This window comes from Anomaloglossus baeobatrachus, chromosome 3, assembly GCF_048569485.1.
Source record: "Anomaloglossus baeobatrachus isolate aAnoBae1 chromosome 3, aAnoBae1.hap1, whole genome shotgun sequence".
NCBI classification, from domain to species: Eukaryota; Metazoa; Chordata; class Amphibia; order Anura; family Aromobatidae; genus Anomaloglossus; species Anomaloglossus baeobatrachus.
In genome coordinates this window covers 123988827-124003601 of record NC_134355.1, presented here as the reverse complement: position 1 = coordinate 124003601, position 14775 = coordinate 123988827, and the positions used below count along the sequence as shown (strand labels likewise).

The window sequence follows — 14775 nt, the reverse complement described above, 5'->3', positions numbered from 1 at the left end:
AAAAAATGGATTTTTGTGTACTCACTGTAAAATCGTTTTCTCTTAGACATCATTGGGGGACACAGCACCCTCCCTGTTGCCCTGTTGGGCCATAGCTTTTTTCAATCTCAGTACTATTTTGTTATGAGTATTCACTCACGTTTTTTGTTCTCCTACTGCTTGTGTACTAAAACTGAAGTAGCCTGGCTGGGCCAGGGGGTGTATACTGCAGGGGAGGTGGTAACATCTTTGCATCCACTTAGTGTCCTCCTATGGATAAGCAGCATAACACCCATGGTCCTGTGTCCCCCAATGATGGCTAAGAGAAAACGATTTTACGGTGAGTACACAAAAATCCGTTTTTTGTGGGGTTTTTTGCACTGATGCATCAGCTGATTGTATAAAAGCAGTTTATACAATCAGCTGATGTGTGATGTGATTCACGTCCTTGAACCTGACACATCATCTGATCGCTTTGCCTTCCAGCAAACCGATCAGATGATATTGGCTCTGGATTGGACGGCGCGGGACCCTTGACCCAGGATTACTACAGAGTAGGGTTCTTTATTTCAATAAAGATGGAGTCACTAATTGTGTTGTGTTTTATTTCTAATAAAAATATTTTTGTATGTTGTTTTTTTTTTTTTATCTGTACTAGAAATTCATGGTGGCCATGTCTAATATTGGCGTGACACCATGAATTTCGGGCTTAAGGCCAGCTGATAATATACAGCTAGCCCTAACCACATCATTACCCAGCGAGCCACCCGTCACCAGGGCAGCTGGAAGAGTTGGATACAGCGCCAGAAGATGGCGCTTCTATGAAAGCGACATTTTCTGGGTTGGCTGCGGACTGCAATTCGCAGCAGGGGGGTGCCCAGAAAGCTTGGACACTCTGAACTGCGGGTATCCAATCCCCAGCTGCCTAGTTGTACCTGGCTGGACTGAAAAATTGGGCGAAGCCCACGTCTTTTTTTTTTTTTTTTTTTTTTTTAAATTATTTCATGCAATTCATATTTAAAAAAAAAAAGGGGGGGGCTTCCCTATATTTTTGGTTTCCAGCTGGGTACAAATAGGCATCTGGGGGTTGGGGGCTGTCCATATCTGCCTGCTGTACCTGGCTAGCATACAAAAATATGGCGAAGCCCACGTCATTTTGTTAGAGGGCAAAAAAACTCCTGCATACAGTCCTGGATGGAGGATGCTGAGCCTTGCAGTTCTGCAGCTGCTGTCTGCTCTCCCGCATACACTAGTGGATGGAGTATGCTGAGCCTTATAGTTCTGCTCTCCCTCCAGCATACAGTCCTGGATGGAGCATGCTGAGCCTTGTAGTTCTGCAGCTGTCTGCTCTCCTGCATACACTAGTGGAGAATGAAGAACATATTGAGGAAGGAAATGACATCAGACCTTTTCTTTGTCGCTCCATTGGGAGACCCAGACAATTGGGTGTATAGCTTCTGCCTCCGGAGGCCACACAAAGTATTACACTTTAAAAAGTGTAACCCCTCCCCTCTGCCTATACACCCTCCCGTGCATCACGGGCCCATCAGTTTTTTGCTTTGTGTTGAAGGAGGCACACATGCACGCAAGCTCCACATTTTAGTCAGCAGCAGCTGCTGACTTTATCGGATGGAAGAAAAGAGGGCCCCTAACAGGGCTCCTGGCATGCTCCCTTCTCACCCCACTCTGGTCGGCGGTGCTGTTAAGGTTGAGGTACCCATTGCGGGTACAAAGGCTGGAGCCACATGCCGTTATCCTTCCCCATCCCTTAGGGGCTCTGGGAGAAGTGGGATCCTAACCGGTCACCATGCACTGGGACCGGGCTCCCTCCGCAGCCCCTGGGGGAATCTGACGGACAGGAGATCGGGTATCATCAGGGACAGGCCCTGCTTCTCTGAGGTACTCTGTGTCCCCTTGGGGACGGCGCATAGAGCGCCTGTGTAACAGACGCTGCAGCGGCTGCTGTGTGTTTTGACACCTCCAGCTCCACCGCCGGGACTACCGCGCCGACCGCGCCTGTTTGCCGGCCGGGTTACTAACTTTAGTCCCCGGCTTCTGCGGCCTAGTACCGCATACTCCCGCCCCCGGGCCTGCCAGTCAGGGGTAAGGGCGGGACGCTAGACTGGACGTCAGCGGTGAGGGCTGGAGCATACTGGGTATCCTCCTCCCCCCTCACTGAGCACTGTGGGGCACCAGATTCCCGCACTTTCTGAGGCACGCCCACGGCTCCCTTCTCCTCTGAGAACGCTGGCAGCCATTGTTATCTGCACTTCTGCCGGTGGAGAACTTCAGACCGAGCTCCACAGCTCTGGGAGGCCCAGGCAGGGAATCTGGTGGACACACAACCGCTGAGGGCGGTCGGTAAGCCGCACCGGTTACCTGGTGCTGGCCCCCCCGGGTGCCGAAGAGTATATATATATATATCCATATACTGTATACATTTGCTCTGTTCGGCCGCATTATTTGCTTTTGGCTATATACCCTCACTGTTTGCTCTAAGAGGAGACAACAGCATGTCGTCCGCAAAAAGCAAGGGTGCCAAGGCACAGGCTTATTTTGCAACCTGTACCTCTTGTGCGGCTATGTTACCTGCAGGTTCCACCTACCCTCATTGTGTGCAATGCTCGGCCCCTGTGACACTCACTCAGCCGGAGCCTCAGCCACGGGTGGGACCCCCGGCCCAGGTAGAACCACCGGCTACCACTGTCCAGGTGGCAGGGACAGAGTTTGCAGTGTTGGCTGAGAAACTTTGAGTCACTTTCACAATCCATGGCTCAGTCTATGGATAGATGGTCTGCTAAGATACTAGAAGCTTTGCAGTCCAGACCTGTAACACAGGCCCCGGGCACTGTTGAATAATTGCCCCCAGGCCCCCCTCGGTCGGAGCAGCAAAGTGCTCCTGGGGTGACTCCTAGGTCCCACGGTGAGGACTCCGACACGGACCGCAGTCCCAGACCGGCTAAGCGGGCTCGCTGGGAGCTTCCCTCGACTTCTTCACACTGCTCAGGGTCTCAGCATGAGGACTCTCTGGAGGATGAAGCGGAGGTGGCAGATCAGGGCTCTGATCCTGACGCTGCTCTCAATCTTGATACACCTGAAGGGGACGCCATAGTAAATGACCTTATAGCGTCCATCAACCAGGTGCTAGAACTTTCTCCTCCAGCTCCACCGATTGAGGAGTCAGCTTCTCAGCAGGAGAAATTCCAATTTAGGTTTCCCAAACGTACACGGAGTGCGTTTTTTGATCACTCCAACTTCAGAGATACAGTCCAGAAACACCGAGCATTTCCGGACAAGCGCTTTACTAAGCGCCTTAATGACACACGTTACCCCTTCCCCACTGACGTTGTTAAGGGTTGGGCTCAGTGTCCCAAGGTGGATCCTCCGGTCTCTAGACTGGCGGCTAGATCCATAGTAGCAGTGGCAGATGGTTCATCGCTCAAGGATGCCACTGACAGGCAAATAGAGCTCCTGATGAAATCCATCTATGAAGCCATAGGCGCGTCTTTTGCTCCGGCATTCGCAGCCGTATGGGCACTCCAAGCTATCTCAGCTTGTCTGTCTGAGATTAATGCAGTCACACGTGCCTCTACTCCGCAGGTTGTGTCTTTAACCTCTCAGGCGTCGGCTTTTTCGTCCTACGCCATGAACGCCGTCCTGGACTCTGCGGGCCGTACAGCGGTAGCATCCGCCAATTCAGTGGCAGTTCGCAGGGCCATGTGGCTACGCGAATGGAAGGCAGACTCTGCTTCCAAGAAGTTCTTAACCGGTTTGCCATTTTCTGGCGACCGTCTGTTTGGCGAGCAATTGGATGAAATTATTAAACAATCCAAGGGAAAGGACTCGTCATTACCCCAGTCCAAACCAAACAGACCTCAGCAACGGAGGATACAACCGAGGTTTCGGTCCTTTCGGCCCTCAGCCACGTCTCAATTCTCCACGTCCAACAGGCCACAGAAGGGCCAGAGGAACTCTGCTTCATGGAGGTCTAAGTCACGTCCTAAAAAGACCGCCGGAGGAACCGCCCCCAAGGCGGCCTCCTCATGACTTTCGGCCTCCCCAGACCGCATCCTCGGTCGGTGGCAGGCTCTCCCGCTTTTGCGACGCCTGGTTGCCACATGTCCAAGACCGATGGGTGAGAGACATTCTGTCTCACGGTTACAGGATAGAGCTCAGCTCTCGTCCTCCGACTCGTTTCTTCAGAACATCTCCGCCCCCAGAGCGAGCCGATGCTCTTTTTCAGGCGGTGAACACTCTGAAGGCAGAAGGAGTGGTGATCCCTGTTCCCCTTCAAGAATGTGGTCGCGGTTTTTACTCCAACTTGTTTGTGGTGCCAAAAAAGGACGGATCATTCCGTCCCGTTCTGGACCTCAAACTGCTCAACAGACACGTGAAAACCAGACGGTTCCGGATGGAATCTCTCCGCTCCGTCATCGCCTCGATGTCCCAAGGAGACTTCCTAGCATCAATCGACATCAGGGATGCTTATCTCCACGTGCCGATTGCACCAGAGCATCAACGCTTCCTGCGTTTCGCCATCGGAGACGAACACCTTCAGTTCGTGGCACTGCCTTTCGGCCTGGCGACAGCCCCACGGGTCTTCACCAAGGTCATGGCAGCAGTGGTGGCAGTCCTACACTCTCAGGGACACTCGGTGATCCCTTACTTAGACGATCTTCTAGTCAAAGCACCCTCCCGGGTGGCATGCCAACACAGCCTGAACACTGCTCTGGAGACTCTCCAGAAGTTCGGGTGGATCATCAATTTCCCAAAGTCAAATTTGACACCGACCCAATCGCTAACTTACCTCGGGATGGAGTTTCATACTCTCTCAGCGATAGTGAAGCTCCCGCTGGACAAACAGCGTTCACTACAGACAGGGGTGCAATCTCTCCTTCGAGCCCAGTCTCACCCCTTGAGGCGGCTCATGCACTTCCTAGGGAAGATGGTGGCAGCAATGGAGGCAGTTCCATTTGCGCAGTTTCATCTGCGTCCACTCCAATGGGACATTCTCCGCAAATGGGACAGGAGGTCGACGTCCCTCGACAGGAACGTCTCTCTTTCTCGGGCAGCCAAAGCCTCTCTTCAGTGGTGGCTTCTTCCCACTTCCCTGTCGAAAGGGAAATCCTTCCTGCCCCCATCCTGGGCTGTGGTCACGACGGACGCGAGTCTGTCAGGGTGGGGAGCGGTCTTCCTCCACCACAGGGCTCAGGGAACCTGGACTCCGACAGAGTCCTCCCTTCAGATCAATGTTCTGGAGATAAGGGCAGTGTATCTAGCCTTAAAGGCGTTCCAGCTGTGGCTGGAAGGCAGGCAGATCCGAATTCAGTCGGACAACGCCACGGCGGTGGCGTACATCAACCACCAAGGCGGCACACGCAGTCGTCAAGCCTTCCAAGAAGTTCGGCGGATTCTGCTGTGGGTGGAAGCCACAGCCTCCACCATCTCCGCAGTTCACATCCCGGGCGTAGAAAACTGGGAAGCAGACTTTCTCAGTCGCCAGGGCATGGACGCAGGGGAATGGTCTCTTCACCCGGACGTGTTTCAAGAGATCTGTTGCCGCTGGGGAACACCAGATGTCGACCTAATGGCGTCCCGGCACAACAACAAGGTCCCGGCATTCATGGCACGGTCTCAAGATCACAGAGCTCTGGCGGCAGACGCATTAGTTCAGGATTGGTCGCAGTTTCGACTGCCCAATGTATTTCCCCCTCTGGCACTGCTGCCCAGAGTTTTACGCAAGATCAGGTCCGACTGCCGCCGCGCCATCCTCATCGCCCCAGACTGGCCGAGGAGGTCGTGGTACCCGGATCTGTGGCATCTCACGGTGGGTCAACCATGGGCACTACCAGACCGACCAGACTTGCTGTCTCAAGGGCCTTTTTTCCATCTGAATTCTGCGGCCCTCAACCTGACTGTGTGGCCATTGAGTCCTGGAGCCTAGCGTCTTCAGGGTTATCTCAAGAGGTCATTGCCACTATGAGACAGGCCAGGAAACCAATGTCCGCCAAGATCTACCACAGGACGTGGAGGATCTTCTTATCCTGGTGCTCTGATCAGGGTTTTACTCCCTGGCTGTTTGCCTTGCCCACTTTTCTGTCTTTCCTTCAATCCGGATTAGACAAGGGTTTGTCTCTCGGCTCTCTCAAGGGACAGGTATCGGCGCTTTCCGTGTTTTTTCAAAAGAGTCTAGCCAGGCTTCCGCAGGTACGCACGTTCCTGCAGGGGGTTTGCCACATAGTACAACCTTACAAGCGTCCGCTAGAACCCTGGGATCTTAACAGGGTGCTAACGGCTCTTCAGAAACCACCTTTCGAGCCGATGAGGGATGTTTCTCTTTCACGCCTTTCGCAGAAGGTGGTCTTCCTAGTGGCAGTCACATCACTTTGGAGAGTGTCTGAGCTAGCAGCGCTGTCATGCAAAGCCCCCTTCCTGGTGTTTCACCAGGATAAGGTGGTTCTGCGTCCGGTCCCGGAGTTTCTCCCGAAGGTGGTATCCCCTTTTCATCTCAATCAGGATATCTCCTTACCTTCTTTTTGTCCCAATCCAGTTCACCAATGTGAAAAGGATTTGCACTTGTTAGATCTCGTGAGAGCACTCCGACTCTACATTTCTCGTACGGCGCCCCTGCGCCGTTCTGATGCGCTCTTTGTCCTTGTCGCTGGCCAGCGTAAGGGGTCGCAGGCTTCCAAGTCAACCTTGGCTCGGTGGATCAAGGAACCGATTCTTGAGGCCTACCGTTCTTCTGGGCTTCTGGTTCCTTCAGGGCTGAAAGCCCATTCTACCAGAGCCGTGGGTGCGTCCTGGGCATTGCGGCACCAGGCTACGGCTCAGCAGGTGTGTCAGGCGGCTACCTGGTCGAGTCTGCACACTTTCACGAAACACTATCAGGTGCATGCCTATGCTTCGGCAGATGCCAGCCTAGGTAGGCGAGTCCTTCAGGCGGCAGTTGCCCACCTGTAGGAGGGGGCCGTTTTACGGCTCTTTTTATCGAGGTATTCTTTTACCCACCCAGGGACTGCTTTTGGACGTCCCAATTGTCTGGGTCTCCCAATGGAGCGACAAAGAAGAAGGGAATTTTGTTTACTTACCGTAAATTCCTTTTCTTCTAGCTCCTATTGGGAGACCCAGCACCCGCCCCTGTTCCCTTCGGGCTGTTGTTCTTTTGTGTACACATGTTGTTCATGTTGAATTGTTCTTTGGTTCATGGTTTAGTTCTCCGAACATCCTTCGGATTGAATTTACCTTAGACCAATTTATAAGTTTCCTCCTTCCTGCTTTGGCACCAAAACTGATGGGCCCGTGATGCACGGGAGGGTGTATAGGCAGAGGGGAGGGGTTACACTTTTTAAAGTGTAATACTTTGTGTGGCCTCCGGAGGCAGAAGCTATACACCCAATTGTCTGGGTCTCCCAATAGGAGCTAGAAGAAAAGGAATTTACGGTAAGTAAACAAAATTCCCTTCTTCTTTTTTTTTTTTTTTTTTTTGTCAACAATCTTTAATGACATTGTTCACTGATAAAAAAAAACGCAGTGAGCAAAAATGCAGCAAAAAATGCACCAAAACGCGGTAAAACCGCATACGTTTTTTGCCGCTTTTTTGCAACGGGTGCATTTTTGTGCGGTTTTTTTTCCGCAAAAAACGCACAAAAACCCAGCGTAAAAAAAACGCAATGTGTGAACTTAGCCTTACAGTTTCCATAACACTACTCCATCCTGAGATGGTAGAGCCCAGATATTGCAAGATCCCTCCTATACCACTCCTTGTAGGAATATAGAGCAGTATAATCATCTGGCGCTAGCCTTCCTACCTGTTTGCTAATAATGCTAGGGAAATGGCTAAAGGGGATAAGGATGAATAAGGAACACAAGTAGAATAGCTCTGTTTGGGGCAAGATTGCGGGTTTCACTTTCTTGAGAAGATCTATGGTAGAAGAAAGACTGTAGAAATAAGAGCAATAATGGTATATATTGTGTGATTGTGTCTATCTTTTTAGAATGAAAAATACTGGGATGAGCTGTGCCAGCTGAATGCCCAGAGCCTCCAACTGACCGGCACAGTGTCCGACCTGAGCTCTCAGAGGGAAGTGAGTTACGAAACCATTCAAGATCTGAATGCTAGACTAAGGCAGATCACCGATGAAAAGCACGAATCAGCCACTCACATAGAACAACTACAGGCAAAGCTCAGTGTCCTGGAGAAGGAAAGCCTTCATAACTGGTCTGAGTGGCAGGGAGAGAAAGGAAAGCTTCAAAGTGAGCTGCAGACGTCGCTCCAAGAGGTACCGTTGTTACATATTATTTAATATATAATTAGAGTTTACTAGGGGCATGTTCACACTGATTTTTTTTTTTCAATTATGAAAAATAAGACTTTGACATCTATGGCAGAAATCAAAGCCTGACTCCAGTTTGCACTACCATTGATTCATGGGCCGATTGAGCTAATCTTCTTGTAGTTACGGCTACCTGCCCTGATTTCTCTGCAGAGACCTCCTCGAGAATAGACCTGTCAATTTTTTATTTTTTTTTTCCTGCCAAGTGTATTTTTTAGTTTTAACACTCAGGCCCTCATTCATCAAAGGAATTCCACCAGAATTTTAGTGTAAATCGCTTTGAAAACGTGTAAAATTTTTGAGGAACGCACAGTTTTTTTTTTCTCATGCCAGTTCCGAACAGTTCCGTCAAAATGGGCCGAGCTCTAGCAAAACAAGGATGGGATTCCACAGCATAGCTCATCTAATGATGATAAGCTGTGGCATAACTTATGCCAGAAATTTTACTCAAATCTCTGATTGGAGGAAGGTTTGTGGCAAGGCACATGGAGTTGCACAACAGTTTTCAGACACACCCGATTCACTGAAAGGCGTATACAGTGGAACCTTGGTTTAAAGGGTACTTTACACGCTGCGATATCGGTACCGATATCGCTAGAATGTGTACCTGCCCCTGTTGGTTGTGCATCACGGGCAAATCGCTGCCCGTGGTGCACAACATCGCTAACACCCATCACACGGACTTGCCTTCCCTGCGACGTCGCTCTGGCCGGCGATCCGCCTCCTTTCTAAGGGGGCAATACGTGCGGCATCACAGCGACATCACACGGCAGCTGTCCAATAGCAGAGGAGGGGCTGAGATGAGCAGCCGGAACATGCCGCCCACCTCTTTCATTCCTCATTGCTGGTGGACGGAGGTAAGGATATATTCGTCGCTTCTGCGGTGTCACACATAGCGATGTGTGATGCCGCAGGAACGACTGTTAAGGATGTGACTTAACTAAATTAGGAGAGAAAAGGCGCAATAGGGTATTACCCGATTTACTGGGTAAAAGGTATAAGGAAATGGTGCACTCACCTGATCGGGTTGTGCCAGTCACAACCCCTTTAGTGGCATGAGCGAGTGCTAAGGTGGTCCAGCAGCAGCCCTGTTGTACAAGCAAGACATCAAATTCGGGACTGGAGGAAAACAGGTTTAACACCGCGCTTGAAGACCACGGACATCAGTGTTGAACACACAATTCTTTTATTTCATTTCATTCCTACGCGTTTCAGAGACCACAACTGCCTCCTTCTTCAGGGAAAAGAATTTTACAGAAACCAAGGAGGAGCCCTTAAAAAGGATGTACAGAAAAAAAGGGAAAAAAAGAAATAGAGAAAGGAAGAGGGATCCCTGGTGATGTTAGTGAGATGGCCGGTCAATCTTACGGCCTCTCTACCCCGGGTTCGTGTCAAATATCACTATTAGTTGTATACATTTTTACCCCCTTCCTTTTTACTTTTTCACTTTAAATTCATTTTTTTCTGGATCTCTTATTGCTATGATTTTTGATTATGAATGTTCTGTTTGGGCTAAATGTATTAATATGTATTTTATTCAATTCTTGTAAGGGCCATGTAATGCGGCTTCATTCCACGTGGCAATGAGTCATTGCTCTGCAGCACACGGTGAACTGACGTCATAGCCAGGGATCCCTCTTCCTTTCTCTCTTTCTTTTTTTCCCTTTTTTTCTGTACATCCTTTTTAAGGGCTCCTCCTTGGTTTCTGTAAAATTCTTTTCCCTGAAGAAGGAGGCAGTTGTGGTCTCCGAAACGCGTAGGAATGAAATGAAATAAAAAAATTGTGTGTTCAACACTGATGTCCGTGTTAAACCTGTTTTCCTCCAGTCCCGAAAGGATGTGACTTAACCGGTCACTCAGGATCTGACTGCTGTTTCAAATTATATTGTCATGTGTGCACACGAGACTAAATAATGGACAACGAGTCAGTTATATCCATCTCCATGACGGGCGCTGACCAACTGGTCTTTATTGTTTATTGTTTATTGTTTGAAACTTTCTATAGCTCTTGAGAAGTGAAGGGTGTAGCCAAATACAGTCCAATCAAGTATCGCAGGCTGGACTTCAAGACGTATAGAAATTAGCATAGTCTCTTGTTGATTGGACAGTCCAGGCTTTTAGGAATTCCTTTGTTCATCGTCCCGGGTGTAGACAGGATATGGCAGCTATCTTCAGAATTACATGTGCTGGTATATTGTATTAAGGAAAATACACTAAATATGCAATATACATATATACGTATTAGTAAACAGAACAAAGACATACATAAATATGTGCGTTAGTTTATATCTACTAAACTATATACCGGAGTCTATGAAATGGCTGAATTAAGTATTTTTGGATACTCAATTCTTATCCTCAACACGACGAACAACATCGCTACTTACCAGACAACGATTTTTGGTAAATGAACGACCTCTCATATACCAAAGATTTTTGTCTCTTTTGCGATCGTTTAAGGTCGCTCCAGCCTGTCACACGCTGCGATGTCGCTAACGACGCCGGATGTGCGCCACAAACACAGTGACCCCGACGATATATCGTTAGCGATGTCGCAGCATGTAAATGGCCCTTAAGAGTAATTTGGTTTGAGAGCGTTTTGCAAGACAAGCAAAGCTTTTTAAAAATTTGTAACTTGGTTTAAGAGCAATGCTTTGCATTAAGAGCAAATACTCACTGTGCACACGTCCGGTTCTGTCCTTTCACCACGCTCTGACCCGCTCTGGAGGTAACTTTCTGTACATATGTACTGTATACAGTATACCATTGTTCAGTACAGTATATACTATATAGCATGTCTATCAATTTGCATTTGTGGATACATTGTACTTTCTTTCTGCTAACCAGTACAGCACATTACTTGTATTGTACCTCTCACACACCAATACTTCTATTGTAAGCTAAAGTGCAGTTTCATTTGCTTTGTTTTTTTACTGTACTGTACAGTATTTTGTATTAGTGTACTGTAATATTATGAACACTGTACATTATTTTGTGTTACTGTAATAAGTTTGTATAAATACAGTAAATATGTTTGGGCTGTGGAACGAATTGTCTGTGTTTTCAATTATTTCCTATGGGAAAATTTGCTTTGATATAAGAGTAACTTGGTTTAAGAGCTCACTCCCAATTATGCTCGGAATCAAAGGTTCCACTGTACTTCTCAATTAAGAATGCCTGCCTCGAACATGCCACATGACAAAGACGCTGGACTTGAACTGGGGCCTAAATAAATACATGTCCTTTAGGGCATAAAAAGAGGACTTTCTCAGCACTCCGTAGCTCTTCTTTTTTTCCAGAGAAAGTGACTCTCTTGTCCTTTAGGTGGTTTGGTATTATAATTTGGTGTTAACCTGTCTGACCAAAGGATATCTTCACAGTCGCACAGGTTATGTTAGCTAATTTTGCCTATTATTGGACAATTGAATGACCTCTCTGCTCATGTATTTAGCATAGCACTGATGGATAAGTGTCTTACATTGGGGCATTAAGAATCCACTATAGACTTAAACAATAAGTCCAATAGATCTTGTGAAGTTGGTTGATTAAGCTTTATACATTAGTGTTTTTGTTCTCCAGGCTGACAAAACCCGTAATGAATTACATCAGCTGAATTGTACCGTATCGGACCTGAAGGCACAGAATGATGCTCACCAAGAGGTCATCCAGCGATTGGAAGGCCGGCAGCGAGAGACGATCCAACAGAAGGAGGAGATTGCAGCATCTGTAGAGAAACTCCAGAACCAAATCCACTCAGTAGAGAGAGAAAAGGTTCAGCAGCAAGAAATCTGGAAACAGGACAGGGAACGACTGGAACAGGACCTGCAGTTCTCTAAAAGCAAGGTATCAGACCACAAAAAGATCTACGTCACTAGGCAAGCTGTCAGCCACTTTTCTTTCTTTCCCTCCCCATTTCAATTACCACAAATTAAGAATGTGAAGATGTGGACTGTATGTCAGCCATAATTTTGACCCCTAAAGTCAAAGAAGGGTGCCACGTAGTGTACAGTGCTGTCCGTGCCTTATGGATAGTGTTATATTTCGTTAACATTTACCATTTAAATGGGATCTGTCACCAGGTATTTGGTACCCCATCTGAGAGCAGCATGATGTAGGGTTGGAGACGACGATTCCAGTGACGTGTCACTTGCTTGTTGTTTTGTAGTAGTTTTGATAAAATCCCGGTTTAGGCTACTTTCACACATCCGGTTTGAGCACTGTGGCTCAATCCAGTTGTGAAACCTATGCAACAGATGCGGCGAAAACACCGTATCCTTTGCATACGTTTTTACATGCGGCCCGTCCGTTTTTTTCCGGTTGCGGCACGGCTACTGAGCATGCGCAGTGGAAAAAAACGCATGCGGCGACCGGATGCGTTTTTTTTCCGCTTCGCGCCGCATCCGGCGTCCATAGGCATGCATTGAAAATGCGCTGCAGCGGCTGGATGCGGTTTTTATTGCCGGATCAAAAAACGTTGCAGGGAACGTTCTATCCGGCCGCGGCATCGGCTAAATCTGCCGCATGCGGCAAAAACCGGACCGAACGCAAGCCCCTGCGGCACAATACGGCACTAATGTAAGTCTATGCAAAAAAAAACACGCAACCGGCGTAAAAAAAAAACGGTTGCGGTTTTTCTGCAGAACACCGTATTGTGCCGCAGAGCAAAAACCGGAGGTGTGAAAGTAGCCTAACTCTGCTGTAGATCTACCAGTTCTCTGATTGTCGAGCTCTGTATGACCCCCGCCAACACCACTATGACAGATTTCTTCATATACACAGTGCACACAGAAAGCTGCCAATTAGTGGTGGGGCAAGGTTATTCAGAGCTCATGAATATGGAGGTCAACATGGCAGTAAGTTTGCTAGTCTCCTGCTGTTTTGAACTGTGTGTTATAACTACAATAAGCAGCCCAGTAAGTGGAAGTGAACACATTGCTTGAATCAGGGTCTCCACTCCTACATTATGCTGCTATCAGATTAGGTCGCAAAAACCTGGTGTCATGGTCCTTAAAGGGAATCTATGAATAAGTGATCTACCATAGTCATATGTCCCATATACCTGTAAGTGGCCCCTGTAGTGTGGTGGTGATTATTTTTTATGTCTCTTGCATTCCTAAAATTTTAAAATAAAAGTAAAAATAAATGTGATGCCAATATGAGGGTTCATGATGCTGTATTTGGATGTTACCTTTATTATGTTTTTCCTTATAACAGATTGAAAATTTGATTCTTAAACACAAACAGGAAAAACAAGATCTTCTCAGTGGACTGGATGAGACTAACAAGCAGGTGAGTGTATGTGTTTACACCTTCATAGCTAAATAGAAATGTATAGTAAAGTTGTGTTTTTTTTTTTTCCCTTTTCCATATAACATTACTTTTCTTAAGAAATGAGCCTGATTTAGAGTATTTTTTTATATTCTTTTTTTTTTTTTTCCCCAGTAGTTGACGGTGACGGTCCTGCACCTGAGATGATGATGGTAGCGATGGGTTCCCACCGGTAACCCGCTCCCCGACTTGGTTATGGCCGGAGGAGCCCTACTTTGCCCGCAGGCGCTGGCCCTGAGAAACTGGTGCCCTGGCACTGGCGGTGTCTCTCTTTAACGGTCGGACTGTTGCCTTCAATCGGGACTTGGTTGTTGGGAGACCCAGAGGTCCCCTTCACTGACGGATTTGGCAAATTCACAGCGACTCCTAGCCTTGCCGGGATCCGAAAGGCCCCTGCCAATGGTGCTGACTGCTCTTCGTATACCGCTCCGGTACTGCCGGGCCACCACCCGTCCACGTCCTTCCGGCAACCTCCCAAGCAGCCTCTCCTGCAGACGGTCACCGCCGTCCTGCTGACCTTGCTGTCTCAGTCCGGGGCACACACCCGGACCAACTTCAGGCTTTCTCAACTGTAACCTTTACTGTCACTACTCTCACTTGCTCCTCTACCACTTCACTTCAACTCCTCAACTCCTCTCACTGTTCTGTCCTACACTCCTCCACTTCCTAGCTTAACTCTATCTCAGACTAGTCTGACTTCAACTGCCTGGTTTTCCCGCCTCCAGGGCTGTGAACTCCTCGGGGGGGGTGGGCGGAGCCAACCGCCTGGCCCCACCCCCTGGTGTGGACATCAGCCCCTGGAGGAAGGCAACAAGGAATTTTTGTGTAGCTTTGGTGTACCTATCTGGGTGTAGGGTGTGGTGGTGTCATGACTGTGACCCCTGGCTTGCCCAGGGCGTCACAGGTGGAAGCATGCAAGGATGGGGGAAACATGCAAAGATGGAGGGAAACATGCAAAGATGGGGAAACATGCAAAGATGGGGTAACATTAAGGATTGGGAAACATGCAAGGATGGGGAAACATGCAAGGATGGAGAGAAACGTGCAAATATGGGGGAAACATGCAAGGATGGGGAAACATGCAAGGATGGGGGGAAACATGCAAGGATGGAGAAAAAACGTGCAAATATGG

The 14775-nt window shown here is 48.4% G+C and overlaps 1 protein-coding gene across 1 annotated transcript in view; it reads left to right on the top strand.

Annotated features, from left to right (window-relative positions):
- The window catches only part of NINL (ninein like), a 321722-nt gene that overhangs the window by 256349 nt on the left and 50598 nt on the right, over positions 1-14775 (top strand). Inside the window, exons 22-24 of the mRNA XM_075339423.1 lie at positions 7977-8261; positions 11895-12158; positions 13530-13604. Coding sequence (XP_075195538.1) covers positions 7977-8261; positions 11895-12158; positions 13530-13604 — 624 coding nt within the window. The remainder of the gene's footprint in view (positions 1-7976; positions 8262-11894; positions 12159-13529; positions 13605-14775) is intronic.